The sequence below is a fragment of the Protopterus annectens genome, chromosome 9.part0, assembly GCF_019279795.1.
Source record: "Protopterus annectens isolate FY-2018-M chromosome 9.part0, PAN1.0, whole genome shotgun sequence".
Lineage (NCBI taxonomy): Eukaryota > Metazoa > Chordata > Ceratodontiformes > Protopteridae > Protopterus > Protopterus annectens.
In genome coordinates this window covers 212,330,216-212,342,357 of record NC_056743.1, presented here as the reverse complement: position 1 = coordinate 212,342,357, position 12,142 = coordinate 212,330,216, and the positions used below count along the sequence as shown (strand labels likewise).

The window sequence follows — 12,142 nt, the reverse complement described above, 5'->3', positions numbered from 1 at the left end:
GTACGCAGGGAGACCCTATCCTTATGAAATATCAGGAAGGGTTCAACTGCCATTAGAGCCTGTAATTCAGATACCCTTCTAGCAGACGTAATGGCCAACAAAAAAGCAGTCTTCCAAGACAAAAACTTCAACTCCGTAGTAGCTGCAGGTTCAAAAGGAGGTAAAGTGAGCTTTTCCAACACAAAATTGAGATCCCAGGAAGGAGTAGGAGCTCTACGTGGGGGTCTTATGTTTTTTACCCCTCTAAGAAACTGCTTAAACAAAGGGTGAGAGAATAAAGGAGGGTCACAGTCATAGTGAGCAGAAATGGCTGCAGCATGAACTTTACAGAGGAGAAAGACAAACCCTTGTCTAATAATTCTGTAAGATACTGAAGTGAAACACTCAAATTAGGCACAGAGACATCAAAGCTCTTTGTTTTGCTCCAAAGAAAAAATCTCCTCCATTTATCAGCATAAACTTTCCTGGTACTAGGCCATCTGGCCTCCAAAATGACATTCAAAACTTGTTGAGGAAGCTGCGACCCCCCAGGGTCTAAAACAGAATATGCCAAGCTGTCAGATGCAGGGACTGTATCCTGACATTGCAGAAATGATTGCTTGCCTGGGACAAAAGGTGTGGAACTGATGGCAAAGGCCAAGGAGGCTCCCGTACTAAACTCCTCAGCAGAGGGTACCAGTGCTGACGTGGCCAATCTGGAGCTATTAGAATCATGCAAGGCTTGTCCTGTCTGACCTTCAAGAGCACCTTGGGAAGAAGAGGCAGAGGAGGAAAGGCATAGACGTGAAGGTTGTTCCAACTGAATGATAGAGCATCCACTTTCCAAGCTTTTGGGTGAAACAGCTTTGTGCAAAACTTTGGCAGTTGGAAATTTAGTGGAGAAGTGAACAGATCTATGTCTGGAGTTCCCCAAGCCACCGTCAGCTGTTGAAATACATGAGGATCCAATTTCCACTCGTGGGGATCCACCATCTGTCTGCTCAAAACATCTGCTAAGGAGTTCAGTGCTCCCGGCAGAAACCTTGCCTGAAGAGTGAGGTGCAAACTGAGAGCAGTCTCCCACAAAATCATAGCTTGTCTGCAAAGAGGGTACGAATGGGTTCCCCCTTGCTTGTTGATGTACCACATGACTGTTGTGTTGTCTGTTTGAATCAACACCTGTCCTGGTTGAAGTAGATCCTTGAAGGCCATCAGGGCAAATTGGACTGCTAACATCTCCTTCATGTTGATATGCAAATGTTGTAGTCTGGGAGGCCACGTGTCTTGAACCCATTTCCCATTGAAGTGTGCACCCCAAGCCATGTCTGAGGCATCTGTCGTTAAGATCTGACTCGCCTCTGGTCGGGTCACAGAGAGTCCCTTGTTTAGATGACATTCCTGAGCCCACCACAAGAATTCCCTTTGGATGCAAGGTATTATCTGAATGACAGTGTCCAAATCGTGGCAGTGTTGAGTCCATACGCTTTTGAGATACCATTGTAGCTTCCTCATATGCAGTTTGGCATTGGGAAGCACCAGAATACAAGTTGCCATGAACCCCAAGGCCTGAAGGACTGTCCTTGCAGTCAGCCTGGACCATAGAGATAATTGCTGGAAGTAAAGGGCAAGATTTCTTTGTTTGTCCGGGGTCAAAAACGCCATCTGAGAAGCTGTGTTCAGTCTCACACCCAGAAAGCACATGTCCTGAGAGGGTACTAGACTGGACTTTGTTTCATTCACAGAATACCCTAGGCACCTTAACACTGTCATAACATACTGAAGATGGTGAAGTAACTTGACTTTGTCTTGAGCAAGAATCAGGCAATCGTCCAAATAAGGATAAATTTGTATTCCCCTTAGTCTTAAGAAGGCTATCACCGGAGCCAGGACTTTTGTGAACACCCTGGGCGCAGTAGATAAGCCAAAGGGCAATGCAGAGAACTGATAATGAAAAGTGCCAGTCCGAAAACGCAGGAACCTCCTGCAGTTGGGCCTGATAGGAATGTGAAGATAAGCCTCTTTGAGATCCAGAGTTACCATCCAGTGATCTTTGCCTAGCAGAGGCAGAAGCTGTTGCAAAGTTAACATCTTGAATTTGGGAATGTCCAGGTATGTGTTGAGAATAGACAAGTCCAGAATTGGCCTCCAAGTGTTTCCTTTCTTTGGTACCAAAAACAGGCGAGAATAAAATCCTAGGCCCACTTCTGACGGAGGGACCCCCTGGATAGCCCCCATTTTTAAAAGTAAAGAAATCTGTTTGTGAGCCTCCAACTTTTGCTGAGGAGGAACGTCTGGCATGCCTTTGAAAGGAGGCAAGGTGTGAAAATAAAACTTGTAGCCTCGGTCTATAATGTCCAACACCCATTTGTCCTGGGTGACTAAAAGCCAATTTTGCCTGAAAAGTGCCAACTTTCCTCCCAGAGGAGCTGCCAGACAGGAGGGATCTGGCAGCTGGAGATACAGGTCATTGGGTCTGTTTACGAAAAGGCTGACCCCTGCCCTCACCCAAGATTGTGCAGGGGAACTCCACGTTCTAGGCCTGAAAGAACCCTGAGCATGAGCTCTGCCCCTACCACGTCTAGATCTGCCCCTAGACTGTAAATCAGAAGAAGGATAAGCCCATCCCTTAGTAGGCCAATTTCTGCTAAACTTAGGGGGCTGCACCTGTAAAAAATCCTTAACTGTCTGCATAGACTTAGCTTTGTCTTCCATTTTCTTCAAAACTGACTCCACAGGAGAACCAAACAGAACTTCAGATTGAAGGGGAGCATCCAAAATACGAGCTTTAACATGCTCTGACAAGTTCTGATCCTTAAGCCAGGCGTGCCTACGAATAACTGATCCAGTGGCAGCCACCCTGGAAGAAGCCTGAAGAGCATCAAAACCACACTGCAAAGAATGCTTACCCACCTGATCAGAGGCATGAACTAAATCCTGCAATTCCTTACACTCTATGCCCTCTGCCAAAGCATCTACCTTAGATTTTAACTGACTTAGGAGAAAATTCTGGTACTTCAGCATATGAAACTGGCAATTCAAAGCCCTCATTGCTAGAGTGGAAGAGGTATACACTTTTTTACCCCACCTATCCAAAGCTCTAGAATCTTTATCCATAGGAACTGGATTCTTTACAACAGAAGCCCTGACACCCTTAGGTCCCTGGCTAATAGTTTCCGGGTCAGCTCTTGGGCTCTTATACAAATATTTATGAGCCTCTGGCACTCTGTAATACCTGTCTGGCTTGACCGGGGCAGGAGGCAAAGAATCAGGATTAAGGGAAGCTTCAGAGAAAACATCCTGAACAACATCCAAAACAGGAGGTATAGCCAAGGGCCTATGCTGTGGTAAAAACAAAAATTCCCTAAGTCTCTTACGAGAATCTGAGAAATCCTGACCTTCCCACTTAAAATGTTCCCTCATGGAATGCAGGGTTTCAGAAAAAGAAAAATCCTCTGGAGGGGAAGCAGAAGGACTAGAATCCTCTGCATCTGAATCAGAATAAGGAGGAAAATCCTGAATGTCTTCAGCCGAAGACTCCGAGTAATCTGAGGAATGCTCCAATCCTTCCACCTCTGGCTCCACCCTAGGCCTCTTATCTGGAGGGGGCATAGAACCCCTGATTAAGGTAATCAAATCCTCTGCCATTTTCAGCATATGCTTTTTAGGTACAGAACCTGCAGAACTAGGGCTGACGCCAGAGGAAGACAAACCAGGCCTGACCTTGGAAGGTACCTTAGAGACAGAAGTAGAAGGCCTAACCACCTTATGCAAAGAAGGGACTACAGAGACCTGAGAGGCCCCCTCAGCCTGACCCGACTCCTGAGAGGCCACATCCTGCAAAATTAAAGGCTCCCCCTGAGACACAACTGAAACCTCGGCTGGATCCACAGATTCCACCGTAGTTTCTAAAGAACCGGCGTCCGTAACGGACGACTCATCCTGCTTGGACTTTAACGATTTTTCCTTACGCTTCTTAGCGGTAGCGGGCGTCGGAGGATCCGACGGCATATTGTAATTACACCGCTTACCGAAGACAAGCCTAGCACAATCTAACCTGCGTTTAATGGTGCGCTTATTAAATCTAGCACAAAAGCGACACCTGATTACGTCGTGCTCAGGCCCCAAGCAAGGAATACAGAGAGAGTGGTAATCCCTATGAGGTATCTGTTTCCCACAAGAAATACAATTATTCACTTTTTCTGACATCCGGATTTAACTGAGGCAAGAAAAGACAAAAATATTCCCCAACGGGGTACTTAGCCCAACTTGGTCTTCGGTCTGAAACTCAGAATACGAAAATTTCAGGATGCCGAACGGCACTTGCAAACGCTGCTTCTGCTTCGGACCATGCGGCAAGAAAGACTGAGGATATGGCATCGGTCATGCGCTTTAGTACCACGGCGTACTGACGTCAGATCTGAGCAACCATGACCGACGCCAACCTAACACTTTGGTATTCGGGCCGACTGAGGACAGCGGACTACCCACAGGTTATGACTGCAGCAATGTGAGATGAAGAACATCTGGTCATGGAGGCTGCCAAGACAGCTACAGCAATACTGAAGGAGTTGCAGGAACTTCTGGCAAGTACTAGTTGTGTACTACATGTAACAACAATCTCCTGTATTCTCCATATGTCTGGACTATGGGGTAGGGTTGCAAGACGGAAGCCTTTTCTTACAAAGAAAAACATTCAGATCTAGCTAAAATTTGCAAAACAATACATCAAGTCTCCTAAAAGCATGTGGGAAAATGTATTATGGTCTGATGAGACAAAGGTTGAACTTTTTGGCCGCAATTCTAAAAGGTACATGTGGCGCAAAAACAACACTTCACATCACCAAAAGAACTCCACCCCATGGTGAAGCATGGTGGTGGCAGTATCATGCTTTGGGATTGCTTTCCTTCAGCTGCAACTGGGGCTTTAGTCAAGGTGGAGGGAATTATGAACAGTTCCAAATAAGTCACTTTTGGCCCAAAACCTTCAGGCGTCTGCTAGAAAGCTGAAGATGAAGAATTTCTCCTTTCAAGATGACAATGACCCCAAGCATACATCCAAATTAACAAAACAATGGCTTCACAGAAGAAAATTAAAGTTTTGGAATGGCCTAGACTTAAATCCAATAGAAAATCTGTGGGGTGACCTGAAGAGAGCTGTGCACAAGAGATGCCCTCACAATCTGACAGATTTGGAGCACTTCTGCAAGGAAGAGTGGGCAAATATTGCAAAGTCAAGATGTGCCACGCTGATGGACTCCTACCCAAAAAGACTGAATGATGCAATTAAATCAAAAGGTGCTTCAACAAAGTATTAGTTTAAGGGTGTGCACACTTATGCAACCAGCTTATTCTACGTTTTTTTACTTTTTTCCCCTAGCAGATTCGTTTGCTTTTCAATTGAATTGTACAGGTTACAGGTCACATTAAATTTGGGAAAAGTTTTGAAATTATTTATTGTGGTCTCATTTTTTTATATCACAAAAACCTGGCATTTTAACAGGGATGTGTACACTTTTTATATCCAGTGTACCTCTCCTAGTCTGTGGAAACGATCATCCCTCTGCCCTTATTCATTATTCTGCTAATAAAACCACCTCCTACTCATTAAAAATAGATCAGTCTTCTGCCCTTATGATTGCCAACATGTTAAGAAAACTGCCAACTTACCATACATGGCATATGCCTGCCACCCCAGTGCTCTTAACTTTGGCCAACATGGCAGAAACTCTCACCTTAAACTGTACACAGCCATATAAAATGTCACATGATTATAGTGCTAGTAAGGACAATTTATAAACCACTGTGAACATGTAATACAAACAGTATGTGGTTTGTCACTGAAAGCCTAACAATAAGGGCTAACATGCAGAGTTCAGGTGTGTCAGATAATACTCACCAGTAAGAGGATTTCAAAGACTTTACTCACAGTGGGCATTGATACCTATAACCACCTTCTTCTTTACAAATGCGTTCACTTCAATGGACTTCACACCAGCATGCCATGAATACCTTTTCTACCTCATTAGCATCGTCTGGAATCACATTCTTTTGCAATAGCATTAGAAGTAAGTTTGGGCAGTGAATACTATAGTCAGCAGGTGTCACCCAAATTCACACATATAAGTAGACAAGTTTTCCACATCCACCACCTCCTACATATTTTTATTTGGTTGGTATCATTCGAACAGGTAGATGTGGAGGGGCTCAGCATTTTTAAATAAAAGCTCCCCAACCACCAACAAGCACGGACTGTAATCCACTAACTATTCCACCTTTTCAATGGGCATTCAAGACATATAGAATAAAACGTGGCACAGACACTAGCGTTTAGCTTAGCTTACACCATTCTGTATGATGTTTTTTGTATAATATGTTTTGTATAATATAGCAATAACCAAAGACCGTTGGTGTGGTTTAAACAAGACGGCAAAGCCTGAGTGATTAAACAAAGCCAACCATGGGATAAATCTTCAATATACCACTCCCAAGAATCAGTTATTGCTATTATACAATGACATTATTTAAGAAAAACATCACTTACTTTTCTTAAATAATGTTTTTGTATAAAGGGACCATGGTGTTCTCCAGCACTGTTTCCCAATTTCACTGCTTTGTTGATGTACTGTGCAAGAGTATGGGACTTCAGTTCCTATGTTTATGCAGTACAGTACATCAGTGCTTTGGAAAGCTGGAAAGAAGATGGGAAGATCTCCGTTGTCTTTTTTTTTTTCTTTTTGAAAAGAAAAGGAGGTATAACCTCCAGTTGCGAGAGAGACTGGAAAAATACAAGGAAAATCATGCATATTTCTTTAGTTTTGCAGAATACACCTGATTTTTCTCATATTTTTCTCTACTTTTGTTTTAAGAAATGTGGACAAAGCTATAAATAAAGGAGGACATGGGTAATGTTGCTGTTATAAACTAAAAGTTTTGAGAAAGATTTGGACTGCTGGAAGGAAAGTCTGAAACTGAAATGCATGTCATAATTTAGTGACTGTTACTCTGATTTGTCGGGAAACCACTAATTTTATCAGGAATGAAGTCACAAAATAATGACATGCATTTCAGTTTCAGACTTTACTTCCTTCAAACTAATGAGTGTCTACACATAGCAATAAATCAAAAATTTTGGTGGCACAGTTATACTTTAGCTGCAGGACTTTTACCATGGGTATATTCTTGATTTACAACAGGCATGCTGGTTGGGCTGACCAATCAGCATGCTCATTTTTGAATGTTAATGGCCAGTCACTGTATAATGTTTTAGCCATCAGCATGATTATTGACTAAAGACAGCTAGCCCACACCAGAGGTGAAGGTTGCCATTTTGGTAGGTCCAATGGTACTTATCTCTACACCTTTTAATTTGCATCATTAGACAGGATCCAGTAACTAGACCAGTTTTCCACTCACTACCTTCTATAGGCTGAATAGACAGATCTGATGAAGCAGTTATTTAGTAAAAGCACTTTGGAAAATAACATCCTGTCCTACTACTATGTGCAGATTAGATGTTTGTGGTATTAAAACCACAAACAAGCAAACAGGCACACACTGTAAGACCAAACCACAGCCATTCCACTTTTTATTGTGCCTTAACTCAATCTGATCATCAAGGGAGATGTCTCACAGCCTCTAAGTATTTTTTGTTCTTGGTATCATTACGGTTGAAAGTTCTTCTTTCCAAAGACCATTTGCTGTCAAAAAAGTTTTAAATGGTTAAAAGCATAATTAGGCTTAATGGCTCATTAAGTAAATCAAATTAGTTCAGGGCCAAAACAGTTAATATGAAGGGGTACTTATTTGTACTTGAAGACACCCTCCCTGGGGCCCACCCAGACGGTGATCATACCCGGGAGGGGTGATGCTATCTCACAAATACACCCTCTTTGCTCATAATAAATATAGGGCTGTCTGTAAAGTTGGCTCAGAAAGTGCTCATCTGCCTAATCTCATCCTGAACTGAATTGCACTGAACCATCTCCAGTGTTTTTTCTTTAAAGTATTTATGTAGCTGTAGTAAACTGTGGTCAGAAACTTTCTTTTAGCTTCACCATAAGGAACTATGGACTCAGCAATGATAAAAATCCAGAAGTGAAGACCAGAATTACTTAAAAGTGACTCCAGGGCTAACTCTGATCCAGATTATAGGACGTGACTGGCTCCCATTGTCCAAGCTGGTGAAACTTGAATTCTTTGCTAAGTTGTTGCTTCATACACTCTCACAAATGTACTTCATAGTTTCCCTCCCAATTTTTCTGGACTAGGCAGAAGCACAGTTGGCAAGCTCTTATCACCTGCTGTTTCCCATCCCCAAGCTTTCAAAAGAACTACTTTATTCCTGTTGCCTCCTCAACTCTAAAGTGGAAAAAATCTTTCCCTGTTCTCATGTTATAATTTCATAAGTTAAACAGAGATCAACAGCAACAAGATGACTTACCTTCCCAAACCTATTCTGCACTTCAGTGTGAGTAAATGGGTACTGTTCTTCACAGTGAATGCATACTACAACTATTGCTTTACTTCAAATCATTTTCTTATACACATGTTTGATGACCACGTTAGTCCTGGTAGGCCAATGGCCTATTTTCACTGGAGACTTTAGTTGATATTCATACTCACTAGGGGAAATTTGGCTAGGGCACTGGGGAACTTCTCCTTCTCTTTCAAATAAGTGCTTTGGGATCTTTTACATGCACTTAAGCAAGCACCAACTCGAGCAGATGACATCTCAGTTTACCTTCTTATCAGAAGACTGGCGCTCTTAGGAATACAGCACCTCTTAATGCTGTAGTGTCAGCAATAGAAATTGAATCCAGTCACCTAGGGTGGTAAAAGAAACCAGACTCTTGGGATTTTCCAGCACCAGTAATGAGTGTGATTCCTGCTGAGGCACTGACACTGACAATGGGAACCACAGTGCTAAGCTACAATACATACGTTACTGAATGTCTAACAATCGACAAACACTTTAATCGCATGCTGTTCTTCTGACTGCTAGACATTGACTGGCATTTCTATCAAAGCCACATGACTGTCTAAACTACTCTAAACTGTCACACCATTGCAACTCTATATATACTAACTCCAACATCACACAACAGAGGAGAAAAGGAGATCTTCTAATCCCCACCATTCCTCTATCTCATTCTCACACAGAGCAGTCTACAGTGGTTGACAGTGACATAAATATTGTATGCCATAAAATTCAAAGAGTGGGTTTTGTGACTTGGCAGAGCATACAGGTAACGCACATACATCCCAACACAAACTGTTTCTGTAATGTTAAGTGGGCTCATGAGCAATAAGTTCATAGTTTACTGGGTAACAACTTATAAGGGACAAACTAATGACAATCATTCAAAGTAGTTTGAGACAGAACATTACTGAGAAACAAATACACAATGTCAAGTTCATGGTACAGTATAGTACAGTGTAGTGAATGGAAAAAATGGCATCAGAGTCACTGTTACAGTACAGTGTAGCGCAAAATAAACCTACAGCATCAGACTCAATACAGTATACTGTAGCGAGATGTAAACCAGCTGCATCAGAGTCATTAGTACAGTATAGTACAGTGTGGTGCAAAAACAGCCTATAGCATCCGAGTCATCTGTACAGCATAGTATTGTGCACAACAATGTATAAGTTACCCTACAAAGTACTGCTATATGATCGGGTGCAGTCCAGACATCAGAAAACATAACGTGGCTTGCAATAAAAAAAAAATCTGAAGACTCCACTCTAAAAGTACTTTGTTGTGTCTGTGTGCATTCTTATTACAGTACACTGATTTTTCACTGACATAAAAGTGCAATGTAAAACATCACAGCTCCAGTCATGACCCGTCAAGCACACACAGAGACATCACAATTCTACTCAGAAGAGTATAACAGAATTTCAGAAAATGCTTTTTTTACTACAGAATAGTGCCATCTGTCTGTTCCGTTTAATAAAATACTACATGGAATGTCACAATTCCAGTAAGAACAGTACTACAATGCTAAATAATATGTACTGGAATTATTTCTAGCAGCAAAGTGTCAACAGCTCATGTCACATTTTCAGTCAGAAATACAATTTCAATATTTTAGAATAGAGTTTACTTTCGCATATTCTGCCTTACCACTAGGGTGAGGATGATGGCAGGGTCATTAAGGAATCTATGTGGAAGCAAAAACAGCCTTATCACTGGGGATGGCTACAGGCAGAGACCTCAGGAAACCATGAGAAAAAAAACCTGGTATGTTGTCCTACGGAACAAACTCCCTTGCTACACCTCTGGTGATACTGTTGATGTTTTACTGGACTTTTGTCCCTTATATGGACATGGACCTGTAGCGTAGTTGCTGTAAACTGAATAGCGTCATGTAGAAATAACAAAGGTGCTGCCCACACAATCGGGTTGTTCACAGAAGATGAAATGTGGGCAGTCACATTCATTTGCTTATACTTGTGCTTGCCGTCGTGTCATCATAGGACTAGCGTGGCAGGCTTTTTTGGTTATCCACGCTGCTGATGGTTTTCCCATATCTGAGGAAACTGTCTTGAAATTAGATGTTAATGTATGTGATTCCTACTCCTACACACAGACTATCCGAAATTGTTTTGCAAGGCATAAACAGCTGTATCAGCAATTTCAAATACAATAAACTCATACAACAAGCTGGTACAAAAACAAGCACTGAAAAACAAAACTGTTGAGCAGTGCAGTACTGAGGTCCATGTCATTACAGTTCTACATACTGAACTATAGCCATTTGTTTAAATACATTTTAATAACATGAATTTTAAATTATGAGAAAAAAGGTACATCTTTACCCAGAAAAATTAAACTGAAGTTAACTTAAGGAATTATATACACCTGACTGATAAATTACCAATATTTTGACAATCAGGAGTTTGAAAGAAAAATTACATGACTGCTAAAGGATACAGCCATGCACTCCCTGGAATAATTTACATGACTCACCTGGCTTCTCCCGTACTAAAATACACCCTTCGATTCTTGACTGCCCTAGAAAGGACTCTCTTATATTTTGGTTTTGGTTTTCCCAGGCATCGGAAAAAGAAACATGTGCAATATGATCTCCTTCTGTACCTCCCTTCCATTTCATGTGCTTTTACCTGATGCCTTCCTTTTGGCAGTCCTTCAGAAGATGGTCCTATACTGTATTGTTACATAGATTACACCCATCTATAAACTGCATTTTAATTTATGAATTTCAGACACTGAGCTGAGCATCTCAAACCATCCACTGACAGATGGAATGTCCGTAACAGCTCCATCCAAGCCTTATCCACCCACTTTGCGGATGACATTTCAATACAAGCTTTGTATTTTAATTTCCAGTGACAGAAACAATGCTTGAAACTCACTGCCTTGAGAAACAGCAGCATGAATGCATGCATTTATCAACAACACAAAAAGTCATTTTATAATCGATCAAAATCATAGCCTTTGTGTAGCCTGCGAACACTGGTAAACAGATGCCTTCAGAAAATTATTGTCTTGATGCAATTTTGTGCAAAACCATAAATATTTACTGTACTGAACTTAAAAGTCTTTATACAAAAATGAACTGAATTTATGTGCAGTGTACAGGTCACGATAGTTAATTAAGGAAGATTGCCAGGTAAAACTGCAAACATGCTCATTGTCCATTTTGCTGACTTTGATAAACATGGTAATCCAGGCATGACAAACAGTTGGGCAATATAATACGTACAAGTGAGTCTGACACTGCACAAACACAGAAGGTCTGCAATAACAAAGCTAATATCTACATAAAGAGCAGATACTCACATCCCTTGTAGTATCTTGTAGAGGTTTGCATTGAAGCTTGTTGCCTAGTAAAAAAGCTGGACTTGGCCTGCAGTAGCCTGTTGAGAATCTAACTCTTAATCACAAATAGCAGACAGAAGTGAAAACTGTGTAAAGTATTTTAGTCAGCCCTTTAAAAGACACTATACTAGACAATGCTGCAGCAATTACAAACGTAGAAATGCAAGATGATTTAGGTATGAGGTCTGTAACATGAACTAGGCATAAACATCTAGTAAACAATGCATTATACTCTGTACATTAAATAAATAGCAGCAAAACTAAATCTTCAAATGGATGTTTTCTATTACTTAGGAAGCATCTCAGGGAAGACGGGAC

The 12,142-nt window shown here is 41.5% G+C and overlaps 1 protein-coding gene across 6 annotated transcripts in view; it reads right to left on the bottom strand.

Moving 5' to 3' along the window:
- The window catches only part of PLEKHA7 (pleckstrin homology domain containing A7), a 2,079,953-nt gene extending 2,068,724 nt beyond the window's left edge, over positions 1–11,229 (bottom strand). For 4 of the 6 annotated variants that reach the window (XM_044082761.1, XM_044082762.1, XM_044082767.1 and 1 more), the window contains exon 1: positions 10,952–11,229. In XM_044082761.1, the coding sequence (XP_043938696.1) occupies positions 10,952–11,091 (140 nt within the window). In that variant the 5' untranslated portion in view covers positions 11,092–11,229. The remainder of the gene's footprint in view (positions 1–10,951) is intronic. The other 2 variants (XM_044082768.1, XM_044082771.1) reach the window with 1 other exon arrangement.
- Between the last annotated feature and the right edge of the window lie 913 nt (positions 11,230–12,142).